The sequence below is a fragment of the Polypterus senegalus genome, chromosome 2 (genome assembly GCF_016835505.1).
Source record: "Polypterus senegalus isolate Bchr_013 chromosome 2, ASM1683550v1, whole genome shotgun sequence".
NCBI lineage: Eukaryota > Metazoa > Chordata > Cladistia > Polypteriformes > Polypteridae > Polypterus > Polypterus senegalus.
In genome coordinates this window covers 280,151,532-280,165,848 of record NC_053155.1, presented here as the reverse complement: position 1 = coordinate 280,165,848, position 14,317 = coordinate 280,151,532, and the positions used below count along the sequence as shown (strand labels likewise).

Here is a 14,317-nt window from a genome sequence, read left to right as displayed (position 1 = left end):
TATTAGTATTATGGAATCTTTAACAATACTTCAGAAATCACTTGGGAATCAGTCTAACAGCCACAACTAGAGTGTTAGCCTATAAGATGTTTAGCAAAGCTGTGAAGACATTAGACAAAAAGGGCAGATACCTAGCTGTGGGACAATGGCCTGAATTATAAGGGTTCTGGTTAATGTCACACCTCTGGCTCATTGTTTTAACCTTATGCAAGTCACTTAACCTGACTGTGTTATATGTGTTTGTAAACAATTGCACAACAACATTACCAACACCAATTTATTTCTTATATAGCCCAGATTCACACAAGGAATGTCACAATGGGCTTTAACAGGCCCTGTTTTTTGACAGCTCCCCAACATTGACTTTCGAAGAAGATAAGAAAAATCTCCCAAAAAACTTGTAGGAAAAAATAATGGAAGAATTCAAGTGCAATGCGTGTCAAAAAATGGGGTAAATACTTAGTGTCCTTATCTTATACTGTAAGTGGCCTTAGATAAAAGTGTCAGCCAAATACAGGGTTCATTGTAATAATAATAACATATCAATCTGTTAGTGTCATAGTCAGTATTAGTGACATCTTCTTCTTCTTCTTCATCCTGGCGTTTATCCCGCATGGCAGGGTCCGCTTTCCTGCAAATCCGTCTCCGTTTGGCACGATTGAGGGCATCTTCTGGGGCGGCATTGATGATCTTCATGTTTTCCTTTATTCTGTCCATCCACCTCTTCTTCTCTGCTGACCACCAGGATCAAGCCTCATAGCCGTTTTTGCTACCGAGTTGTCGTCTGCGCGCATGACGTATCCATACCACCGTAGCCGTGCCTCGCGTATTTTCTCTTTGATTGGTGCGATGCCAAGGCGCTTTCTGACGTCTTCATTCATGACTTGGTCCCAGCACGTGAGGCCTAGGCACCACCTCAGCATTCGCATTTCCATCGTGTGTAGGGCCTGCTCGTGCTTGGCGGTGGCTGGCCAACACTCCGATCCATACAGGGCGACTGGGCGGACTACACAGCACGCCTGTTACTTGGTGCCACTTCGCCCACGTGGCGTTGATTCGAGCTCGCACATCGGGAAGGATGTCTCCGTCGTTACTGATCGTCGATCCCAAATACTTGAATTCATGGGTCTTTTTTAGGTCTTCTCCGTCGATGCTGATAGTGCCTTCAGTTTGGAGGCCAGCTTCCATGTATTTAGTCTTCTTGATGTTGAGTCTCATGCCATGGTCAGTCAGGCGTGTCTTCCATTGCTGCGTGTGTTTTTGCAGCTCACTTCTAGATTGGTTCGCCAGGAATACGTCATCGGCATATAAAAGAGACCATGGTTGGGGAGTTTGGAGATCGGCGGTCGCTGTGTCCATACAAAGGATGAACAGAAGGGGCGAGAGGGCCGAGCCTTGGTGTGCTCCCATGTTGATGGCGAAGGGCGGTGAGATTCCCACGGGACATCTGACTACACTGGTGACGTTTATGTAGAGCAATTTGACCCAGTCGACGTAAGCTTCCGGGGCTCTGTGAGATCGCAGGGCATGCCAGATAAGTTTGTGTGGCACTCTATCGAATGCCTTCTCCAAGTCCAGGAATGCCATGTGGACCATTTGATTTTTCTCTCGGTGTTTCTCCACCAGCAGTCTTGCGGCGTGTATGGCGTCAGTGGTTCCACATCCCTTAACAAACCCACACTGGTTAGGGGTGATCGTGACGATCCGTCGCAGGCGGGCGTCTAGGATCCTTTCGAATATTTTCATAGTGTGGCATAGGAAGCGGATTGGTCGGTAGTTGGCACAATCAGTGACATTGCCCTTGGCTTTCCAAATGGGGACGGTGACGCTGGTTGTCCAGACCGCTGATATCCTGCCCTCTCTGATGATGTTATTGAATAGGGTGCTAAGAGCAGCGGCTCCTTGCTGGCCGAGGAGTTTCCAGGCTTCGACGGGAATGTCGTTGGGGCCAAGCGCTTTTCCATTCTTCATTTTCTTCACAGCATCCTTGATCTCAGCAGTCGTGATCAGCAGGACTGGGCCATAGACAGGGGCGGCGCTGTGGATTGGCGGGTGGGGAAATTCTTCATTACTGATCTGGGAGAAGTCACTCCAGCGTTCGAGGATAGCTGGTAGATCGCGCAGGACCTGTTGATTGACGTCTTTGATATGTTTCACTTGGCCGATGTCCTGCGTTGAACGGTGTCGGCTGTTGGCCAGGTGGTATATCTTGTTCGCTCCTCCAGGCTCGTCCAAGTCGTGGTAGAGCTGGTCATAGTGCGCAGTCTTCGCCACTGACACCGCCTTCTTCGCTTTCGCCTTTAGGCTCTTGTACCATTGGTAGTCCTCGTCTTCTCTAGACTGGCGCAACTTCTTTAGCGCTGACCTCTTTTCTTTCACAGCGCTTTGGACTTCTGTGTTCTACCACCATATTTGCTTGTCGATAAAGCGCTTTCCTGGCTTGGTCTTCCCTAGGACGTTGGTTGCTGCTTCTCGGATTTGGTTGGCTATCTTATTCCATCTGGTCTCGACTAACTGGTTGCTGTCGTTGTTGAGGTCGATCGATCTGAGTGCTTTGGTGAGGTCCCTTCTGCCTTCGGCCATCCTCCACCATTTGATCTTTTCCTCGTTGGTGGTTCTCACTTGTCGGCGTTGGCCGAGGTCTAGCTTGAGGTCCATGACGAGTAGCAGATATTGATCGACGGGATTACTTTGACATCGGTTACCAGTTTCAGGTGTTGCCTTCGGGTGAGAAAGTAATCGATTTGCGTTTCTCTTCCGCCGCTAGAGTATGTGACGAGGTGTGATAGCTTCTTCTTGAAGAAAGTGTTGGCCACTGCAAGATCATGCGTTTCCGCACAATCCAGGGCACGTTCCCCGTCCTTGTTGTGGCTTCCGTAACCTTGCCCGCCATGAAACCTTTCATAGCCATTCCTATCTCGCCCAACGTGACCATTGAGATTGCCGCCAATGACAATATATTCTTTGGGTCCAAGTGCTCCAAGGTGGGCATTGAGACTTTCACAGAAATCTTCCTTATCTGATTCCAAGCAGTTGGTCTTGGGGGCGTAGCAGGAGATCACTCGCATGGTGATGTCATCCGTGTCGATCTTGAGTGACATGAGCCGATCCGATATTCGAGTCACTTCGACCACATTGTCCCGTGCTTTCTGGCTGACCACTATTCCCACACCAATTTGGGGCTTGTTGCCGTTGTAGAATAGCTTGAATCCATCGCCTATATCCCTTGCCTTTGCACCAGCCCATTTGGTTTCTAGGATGCACGCGATGTCGATGCGGCGGGTCTTGAGGGTGTCAGCTAATTCTCGGCTTTGTCCTGTCATCGTGCCGATGTTGAGGGTACCCAATCTTAGTGGTTGTTGTTGTTGGACTCGCTTCTTTTGCCTGCCTCGTCCATGGGCAGGTAGCCCTTGTCCACTTCTCACGACGCGAGGGCAAGGGCGCCGCGCGTTGCCTCCGGGGGACGCCTTAGCATAATCTACCAAATTTTGAGACGGTATTGCCATTTGATGCAACCAAGAAATGAATCGACCGATGTGTCGCTCCACCTGACGTCGAACACCCTTACCGTTAGCCAATTTCCCAAAGGGTCGTTGTTACCAGCCAGCACCGCGAGGAGGTGGTGATGGGATTTTGCCCAGTGACATGGTTATGTTAAAATGTCCTGCTGTATGCTTTGGTGTAGACAACACAAATGCATTTTACTTTGAACCTGATGGTCACATATGAAAATTATAATTGTAAAAGTAGTTAAATTGTTTTTCATTGGAGTTTATTCTATACAGTTTCTGTATTTTTCTCAGTAATGTTTATAAGTTAAATGTTTTTTATTTAAATCACACATTTTTTAATTATCAGAATAAGATATGTAAAATATACTGTTTATGCAAAAAATGTATTGTTGCAGAACAATGGTATTGTCAGTGTTAGGTAAAATCATCATTTATTTCACAATGCAAACAGCTATGCCTTACAGCATAGAATCTTATTTGGTGCCAAATGGTGACCTGTTTTGCACTATATCATTAAGATGCTCCCCCATGTGTTGCAGAATGTGCTAAACACACTATATAAGTGACAGGTTTATTAATGTGGCTGGCCTGGAAATGGTGACAGTGTCACATAGGTATTCTTGAGGGAATCAATCCTTCTGTGGCAGACCCTACGAACACCTGTACAATCAAACTTCCCTAACAAGTAACAGTGAAATTGGCCATCAAAGGACGTGGCCCTCACACCACTAACAAAACCTCCACTGTTTTTGGCCACTCAAGAATATCACCTGCATTCTCTCTTTGTTGAATTTTTTCAGCTATGATTAATAAGAAAATAAGCAGAGCTCATTGCCAATAATTAGTAATGTAAGACCAGTGCAGTCCCACAACATAGCCAATGCAGATAAAAGTGGTGAACTTTCAATCGCGAATATCATAACAGACAATCTGAATAGAGTTCTTCTTTTAAAGATTACTGACCTGTTGCTTAGTTATCCATGGAGGGACCCACAGATATGAGCTAATAATGATCAATCTAGTTTTCCACCTTGTGATGTTCTTCCTGTGGGTCTTTTGGATTGTGCCTAATGTTTGTTCCTGTAACCATTATTACTGGTATCATCCTGGAATCACCCAAATTGTGCCAAGATTTGTTGGGTTGACCACTAGGACTCTCGAGACCAATGGGTCACTCAGTTGTTCATACAATTAAACAATTCCAGCACATCTTCAAAGCAGTGTCATAACAATCTGACTGCTTTGCTATGGTAAACTAGATGCATGTTGTTTTTTTGGCAGCCATGCAAATAACATACCTGCAAACCTAGTCTGATTAAATGTATCTCCCATGCCAGTTTTAATGCACATTGAAACTCTGCTTGTTAATCAAAGTATTTTCTTGTTACGAAGTGCATAATAAATAAATATAATATTGTACATTATTTATTTATTTGGCTGACATTATCTAAGGCAGCTTACAATATTTGAGATACAAGTGATTAAGTTTCTTTTTGTTTTTCCAGTTGGAGCACAGGCAAGTGAAATGACTTGCTCATGGTCACACCGCATCAGTAGTACGATTTGAACCCACAGGCCTCATGATTTGAAGTCCAAACCCATAACCACTACACTAATGTTAATCATGACACAAGTGCTGACTAGGACCTTTTATTATTATTTTAAGCTTTGTTAGAAAAATAACTGGTAAATGAATAAGTTGCTATTTTTAGAGTGACTTAAGCAGATTATGTTACAGCATACGTCCAGGTTGTGTATGTGAAAGTATTGTGTTGCAGTTATGCTAAATTCTAGCACATCATCTTCTATCCCCCAATTTGATGACACATATGTACAATTTAGGACTCATGTAGGATTAGGGCTCTGATGATTGACACACAAATGATCATTCAAGGTTGGAAGTGGAAAGTGCCTAATTTTATGAAAAAATTCATCTTTTGAATATTTTCAGATATCTGTAATTTTGTGAAAAACAAACAGAAAAAGGGATTTTTGTTTTGCAATTCTTGCTGCTGTGATTATGCGGCATTAATGCATAATTTCTTTTTATATGCCTCATTGTGCAATTGACATTTTTAATAATCTTATGCAAGTTTACAGTTTTAAATTATGTATGCCTTTTCTTTTCATTTTTTATTTTTATATGTTTTCATCTTGCTGCTGTATTTATTTTCTGCTTCTGTATCTTTTGTTACTACATGCACTAGCACTTTTATTTTTTATGTTACATTTTTTTTCACACTAAAGGCACATTTGTATGTGTAGTGTTATACTAATTTTGGTATTTTATAAACTTAAATAAAATTGAATTATTATCTTGTTTAATGCTTTGAAAATCATTTAATAACATTATTTATATACAGCATAACATTCTCAAGCTTGATTAATTCAATGGAGAACTATTGACTTATTTTTGCAACTTTGGCACAAGACAGGACCTATTGTATACATAAATTACTATACTTACATACACATACAGCGGCAGTATTGAATATAAGTTAACCTAAACTACACATCTTAGTGAGTGTGGTGGGAAAACCATTGCAGATATAGGAAGAACATGCAAACCCCACACAGACAATGATCAGACATAATATTTGAGCAGAGCATGCTGGATGTGTGAGGCAACGGTACTGACTAGTGGAATGTTAATGAGATTAGGCCAAGTTTGTTCATTCTGCTGCCACAGTTAATTAAACATATTTGGTCTTTTCTCATTTGCACTTAGATTGAGTGATTTTACTCACCAGCTCAGCATTGCATGTTAGATCGGTTGAATAACTTTTGCTTTGGTCATTGTTTTTGTCTTTTTTTTAATCCCCTTAGTGATCATATCAGGAGTCATGCAATACCTGCGTAAAACGAAACAGTGTCATCTCATCCTCAGAGCATACAAGTGTAATAAATATGTGAGATATGAGAAGAAGAATTGACTGATTGATGGTAGTTAGTTAATTATCAGAGTTGCCTATGGCAATGCCAGTAAGTAATTAAAAAAAGCAACACACCCACCCAGGGACGCTTACTTAATTGTGATATAGCAGGTCCGCGGCTCAGAAGGAAAGGCCAGTTTTTAAATAAATAATTTCCGTACTCCCAGCTTAAAGAGGGGGCATGTTAGTGTGGCCAGAGTGCTTCCCAGGCACGATACAGGCTTGGGCGTTTCCTCACTGAAGTGCACAGTGTGGGATCTCATGTCCATAATTGATGCCGGGAGCTGCTAATCACCACAACTGTGCCACATCTCCATTATAAATAATAGGAGCACGAGTGCAGAAGGAGGACAAAAGACATAAATGAAAGAAATAAAGGCTTCGAAAGTGAGATGAAGGCATTGGGGCAGTGAGAGTGAGCGGAAGAGCCAACAAGCTGATGAGAGAGGTCAATGCAGTCAAGGGTTCCATGTGGAGCGAAGGTTTAGCGCTCAAGGCACATATTGCGTCCACTGATGTGGAAGAAAGGGTTTAATCATGGAGGAGTCCATCCTAGGGATCCAAGGGACGACTGCGTGTACGAGAAGGAAAATGGGTGGACAACCGACCCGAGCAGTCTGGCAGACACCGGCGGAGGCGGCCAAGACAGGGGTTGGTAGTGTGAGGACCTCGGCGGCTGAAATCTCTTCTACTGAGCAAGCCTTGGGTGAGCTGGAGAGATTGGGAAGAAGATGTGCTTGGCTGGAGTGGCCCCAATGACTGCTGCAGGTTTAAATCTCATTTTAGCCTTGTTTTAAACATTTGTGATTTTTTACCTTTTTTATGGATTATTTATGGAACTCTGATGCACTGCACCTTAGTTGGAGACTGTTTTGTTTTGTTTTTGATTTTGTAATAAAAGCACTTTTCACCTTCCCCTTGCTTCAATTTGGTGTCCTCATTGTCCAGCTCATCCGGTTACATTACAGACGGCGTCGGGTTCAAGAGGCTCCCCGAAAGAGAGATGGAAGCATGGAGCAGAACCTGCATCATCACAAGTATGTGGAAGATCTTAACTTCTGTCCACCTAGGGAGGTTTGTTTCATCTTTCACAGAACAATATAATTTATTAGCATAATTCATAAATCGGTAAATGCCTGCATTAAAAAAGTTTGACTTTGTTGTAGATCGGATAAGGAGGTATATGATTATTTCAACAAATGACCTAGCGAAGCTTGCTGCAATAAACCAAACAAGTATATACATAAATATACTGTATATGCACATACATATAGAGATGAAGGAAAACAACATACAACACAAAACATAAAATTATGCTAGTTTACTTGAACTTTTTTTGTTCTATAGAATAAGACACATAACTTATGAACTCTGATCTTTCAGTTCATGTGATCAAGAGGGAAAAGTTCTTAGTTAGTTTTAAAATGTCTAGTGCCTATACTGTGAAAGTGTAATTGATTTGTTCATGGCTAGTCTGCACTGGTTTACCTCCATCCACTCATGGAGAGTAGCATATAACAGGTGAAAACATACCCATTACAAAGGTTATTACTTTGTTAATTGTTATACCAATACCATAATACATTAACTGGTTTTATTCTAAATACTTACAGTAGTTACAATTAATAGCTCTCAGAATACAAATACTTGTATTTATGGTTGGGTGTAGGTGATGCTGTGTTCCTTTCTTGGTCAGCTTTCTCCAATAGGATGTTCAGTGTGCTTTTCTTTCTTTCCTCAGCAGATTTTCTCATTCTTCACCTTGGTTAAACCTTCTGTTTGCAAGTAGTACTGCAGTTTTCTCTTTAAGGTTTTCATAAACATTGTCATCAGTGCTAGCATGATGTTTATGGCTGCTGGGCAGCTGGTGATCAGTCAACTCCTGTCTTTATCAAGACAAATTTTTGGCCTTTAGAAATAGTCTCCCTCTTGCTTGTGCACTTCTATTCCTTAGCAAAGTTTAAACTAATGTCACCCTTGTCTAACTCCAATACAGACAAGTCTTCATCTCTTCCAGTCCAGTACCAGGTTACCCTTCAGAAAAGATCACTTCAGCCTTTGCTACTGCCACACCCTAGGCAACAGGGTCTCTGCTATGGAGAGTGGAAGTTTCAGCCAGTTTGAGAGCATTAATAACATTCAACGTTTTGAAGAAATCATTTTATGACACGATTTACCTTTAATTATGTACTTACTTCCTAAAGCCTAAAGTCACAAGTAGTGTGCAGAGGGCATGCTCAAAAAATACATGTGTAATGCCACGAAAAGTGCCTGCTGACACTTTAGTATGCAAGCAATGGTATGTGCATTCTTGCTCTGATGTAGAAGGGAGTTTTGAGTTTACCTCTGTTACAGCACGTCTATGTGAAAACAGCAGTGTCAGATGCGGGGGTGGGGTGTGTTTGGGCTCGTGAACATGGCTGAGATAATAAAGCTGACTAAAAAAGAAAAAAACCAAAGCTAACCTTTACAAGTATAAATTACAAAGGCTGTTACAGACTGAAATCAAATGTATGTTTTTACTCTAAAATAGTAAGACTAAGAGCAGTTTACTTCTCAAAAAGGAGTGGGGCAGGATCAAACTCGGGACTTACTGATTCACAGTCGGCTACTGATTCTATTGCGCCACGGAGGCAGTCATAATAAACGGCTGTCAATGTCGCATGTTAAGGCGGCTTTTTGTTTCTACACTTATATTTTTGAATAAAAGTGCAATTGTTGTGTTAGATTTGCAACTTCTGTGAAAATATTTATTTGCTATTTGGACTTCAGACTTCATACATTATATAGTTTATGCCTACATTTTGTCATCTACTAATAGACTATAAAAAATGTTTCTGTTTTAACAATGTGTTTACATAGATTCCTGTAGAAACGGAACAGACATGAAATGCGTGTGTTCCAAACAATGATCTATTATTTCCACTCTAAAACTCCACTTCACTCCCAGAAAATCAATCAAGGTATGAGCTGGGAGAAGTTTGTGCACGTTCTAAGTCAGTGGAAGGATGGAATAGCTGGCTGCTTGCAGCCTGATTTTTATCAGCACATTTAGATGACAAAAGATGCTGGTGGAGAGCTGTGAACGATTTTAAGAAGCGATTTAAGGTGGGCCGGATTTGCAAGTTTTTTCGTAGGCTCTGGTAATTCTAGTGTTAAAGCCACACTGCATTTAGAGAGGCTGATGAACTTATTTATAGTGTCCAGGTGCTGCAAAGATGATGCAAAAGTCAAGAATACTAAATGTGACAAAGAATTACTATTAATGTTAAGATTTAGCTTCTGAATTGTTACTATAAATTTTTGAGTTAATTTTTAAAATAAACTGAAGAGATATTGTTGTCAGTGCACACCGTGCGCTGACTTATCTCAACTGTCTGTTGGAGACAAGCTGAAAGATGTCACAAGCTGAGTGTTAAGGACCTGATGGCTGCCTACATATATAACTTCTGAGAATGTAAGAGACTCTGCATGAAGTGGGATATATTAAATATGCCCTTATCCACCTGATAGCACTGTAATCACCACTGCCTAAAGAGTACTGTTATACCTTATTGGAGGAGCAGCTCGTCCGGAGATAAAAAGGCCGAAAGGGCGAAGGTCTGGAGTGAGGATAAAAGTTACAAGCTCATCCGAGGATGTAAGAGGTGAAGATCTGGAGGTAGGATAATAATAAGGTGGAAAGGATTCTGACCTGGCCTGACTCCAAATGGATGAAAAATGTTGAATTGCCTTTATATGTTTTATGAACTGTTACATCTCATGGTGAGTTACAGCAAGTTCAAATATTGTGACATTTTTTTATTGCCTGACTTAAACCACTTATTTTTGACACTTTGTTAGTGATGGATGTGTTTCATTAGAATGAGTAGAAAAAGCACAAGGGGGACTGGAGATTTTTGTACAGTTAGACAACAATAGTGAAAATGGGAGCACAGTGCATTTAAAACTAAATGTGTGGTCCAGACAATGACATACAGATTGAATTCACATTACTGCCCAGGTAGATGAGTGAACACCACAGACTGGACCTGTACTATTCTAAGGCTTTAAATGTAAACCTGTGGTACCCTCTGAGTAAGTCTGACCACATCTTACTCCCACCGACAACCCTGTGATTGACACTAGAAGCTCTCTATTATCCAAGCTAGAAGTTCATATGTTTGTTTGAGGGGGGATGGTGTTGGTTGTCTGTTTTTATTATAATGTTTATAACTAAACAACATATTATTGCATTACATTACATTATATTATAATATATTAGTATTATCTCTGAAAAGATAACATTGAAATAAGGAAAGGAAACTGTTGTGATTTGGAGACACTCACATGGCGAATAAGGTGGGTTAGGCCTCCAAACGGCTTTACTAAATGCTTCACTGACCAGGCCTCCTTTGCCCTCCTGGAAAATGCCTCACCTTAGTGGGGCTTAATCCCAGCTCCTCTGGCCTGCCCCAGGCTTCCCAGGTCCAAAAGATATTGAAGCCTTCAAAAATATATGAAAAAGTCCCACAAGTAAGAGGTTGACTAAAGAATAAAAACAGGTAAAAGGGTACCAATAAGAAGGCAATCCATAGCAAATCAAGTCCCAGGAAACACCCCTGAATCCAAATACTTAAGGAAAAAGCAAGGGATCAAAAAATAACCAGAAATTCTAAACAGAAACAGAAATACAACTCCATCCAAAATATGAAATGCTTAATCCTGCTTCTGACTCGATTATAAACTTATAATGCCTGTAATATGCCTCTAAACCCACCCCGCTGCTCCTCAACTCTCCATATTTAAAAGCTTATCTTAGGTTTATAACCTTTAGAGTTGAACTTATCATCTTAAAATTTGCCCTAATAAAGTTAAACTTAGAAGCTTTAGTATTTTCACTAGCTGTGCTAGATGGGTTGAAATCTAAGTAATTAACTTCAACCTCAACATTAACATTTGCAATGCACCATGCAGTGCATACAGTATGTCTCTGTTATGTATAATTTAGGAAGGGATTCCTAAAAGCAATGCAAATGTCTGTGAGGCACCATCTGTTAGAATGATGGAGACACAGCTTCCAGACAGACACATAAACCAAGAGAGTGTAATTGCAGCCTACAATACCTATGAGGTCAGTCACATAATGCCCCAAGCCCACAATGTCAGTCATGAAATGTCTGTGATGTTGTGGCCGTTACATGACCTAAATCACCTCACACACACACACACACAGACATTTATGTTAGAACATATCATAAAAAAAAACTGTTCAATTTAATTCAAAGGACGTAACACTCAAACTATTTAATGCACTAGTAAGACTGCTTTTGAACTATTATATGCATTTCTTGTCACCACAGGATAAGAAAGACAAAGCAGCACTTGAAACTGTGCAGAGGAGAGCAACCAAGTGCATCCCAGGATTTAAAGAGATGTCCTACTGTGGCAGACTCAGAGAATGAAACCTGTTTAGTCTCGAGCAGAGGAGACTGTATGGGAACCTAATCCATGTATTTAAAAATCTTCAAAGCACTGATTAAGTAGATCCAGCAGCATTCTTTCAGCTTAAAGGTGAATTACAGTATGTGCTCCAGAAACTCAGTGGAAATTAAGGGAAACTGCATTTAAGACTGAAGCCATGAAGCACTTCTTTACACAAAGCTTCTGGAACAAAATACTGAGATATTTAATTGAAGCAGAAACTTTGACAATCTTTTAAGAAAAATCTGGATGAGATGTCGGAACAAATTACTTATTAGCTAAACAAAGGCTTGATGGACTGAAAGGTCTCCTCTTGTTTATCAGATTATCAAAGTTCTTATAGTGACTGAGTCCTCAAGACCATTAAAAACTGTGTAAGTATGAGAGGATGGAAAACGGTGATCATGTAGAGCTGCCACAGGTAAAAGTTTCTATATGTGAATGAAGGATAATTGGGTTGTTACTATATTACGATACAATATAATACAATTTATTTTTGTATAGCCCAAGATCACACAAGAAGTGCCGCAATGGGCTTTAACAGGCCCTGCCTCTTGGCAGCCCCCCAGCCTAGACTCTCTAATAAGACAAGGAAAAACTCCCAAAAAACCCTTTTAGGAAATGGAAGAAACCTTGGGAAAGGCAGTTCAAAGTGAGACCCATTTCCAGGTAGGTTGGTCGTGCAGTGGGTGTCAAAAAGAAGGGGGTCAATATGATACAAAATACAAAACAGAACAAATCCCTAATACAGTATAAAAATAAAAATTTTACAAGTATTGAGCAGAATTTAACAGTAGATGATATCACATAATATGATTTGGATTTTGATTGAAAATAACTTGTATTTACTGGGATACAAAGCAAAGGATATAAAGAGGTACATTTATAAAGAGGTATATTTTATTTATATTGTGGACCAAACGTGTGTGTTCATCTAATTGTATCAATGCCCAGGTTTTTATAGCGTATACATTTTCTGCCAAGTAATAAAATTCAAAGTTAGGTAGAGCCATACCACCTACTGCTTTATGTCATTTTGGGTCACCCTTTGCGTGGGTGTTTTCAATTCCAAATAAATGAGGCTATATTTAATCTAATTTCTTAAAAAGTTATTTGTTAATGTATATGAGGATGTTTTGAAATATACTCAGCAAAAAAAGAAACGTCCCTTTTTCAGGACTGTGTATTTCAACAATAATGTTTCAAAAATCCAAATAACTTTATAGATCTTCATTGTAAAGGGTTTAAACAATGTTTTCCATGCATGTTCAATTAACCATAATCAATTAATTAACATGCACCTGTGGAATGGTCGTTAAGACCTTAACAGCTTACAGAAAGTAGGCATTTAAGGTCACAGTTCTAAAAACGCAGGACATTAAAGAGACTTGTCTACCGACTGTGAAAAACACCCAAAGAAAGATGCCCAGGGTCCCTGCTCATCTGCGTGAACGTGCATTAGGCATGCTGCAGGGAGGCATGAGGACTGCTGATGTGGCTAGGGCAATAAATTGCCATGTCCGCACTGTGAGACGACTAAGACAGCGCTACAGGGAGACAGAAAGGACAGCTGATCATACTCGCAGTGGAAGACCACGTGTAACAACACCTGCACAGGATCGGTACATCCGAATATCACACCTGCGTGACAGGTACAGGATGGCCACAACAACTGCCCGAGTCACACCAGGAACACACAATCCCTCCATCAGTGCTCAGACTGTCCGCAACAGGCTGAGAGAGGCTGGACTGAGGGCTTGTAGGCCTGTTGTAAGGCAGGTCCTTACCAGACATCACCAGCAACAACGCCGCCTAAGGGCACAAACCCACCTTCGCTGGACCAGACAGGAGTGGCAAAAAGTGCTCTTTACTGATGAGTCACGGTTTTGTCTCACCAGGGGTGATGGAGAGATTTGTGTTTATCGTCGAAGGAATTGAGCACGTCTGGGACCTGTTGGATCGCAGGGTGAGGGCTAGGGCCATTCCCCCCAGAAATGTCCAGGAACTTGCAGGTGCCTTGGTGGAAGAGTGGGGTAACATCTCACAGCAAGAACTGACAAATCTGGTCCAGTCCATGAGGAGGAGATGCACTGCAGTACTTCAAGCAGCTGGTGGCCACACCAGATACTGACTGGTACTTTTGATTTTGAGCCTCCCTTCATTCAGGGACACATTGTGAAACATTTTTAGTTTATGTCTTATGGTGTTGACTCTTTTAGTATTCATACAAATATTTACACATTAAGTTTACTGAAAGTAAAAACAGTTGAAAGTCAGAGGACGTTTCTTTTTTTGCTGAGTATATAAACAGAAGCTTAGGAAGGATATTCATCTTGACAAGTGTTAATTCTCCCTGCTAAAATGAGATGAATTGTAGAGCATCTATGCATGTCTTATTTAAGTTTTTCC

General features: G+C 41.0%; 1 protein-coding gene across 1 annotated transcript in view; it reads left to right on the top strand.

Moving 5' to 3' along the window:
- LOC120523929 (protein Atg16l2-like) overlaps positions 1-7,360 on the top strand; it is a 202,292-nt gene extending 194,932 nt beyond the window's left edge. Inside the window, exon 19 of the mRNA XM_039745640.1 lies at positions 6,339-7,360. Within this exon, the coding sequence (XP_039601574.1) occupies positions 6,339-6,341 (3 nt within the window). The 3' untranslated portion in view covers positions 6,342-7,360. The remainder of the gene's footprint in view (positions 1-6,338) is intronic.
- The last annotated feature ends 6,957 nt before the right edge of the window (positions 7,361-14,317 follow it).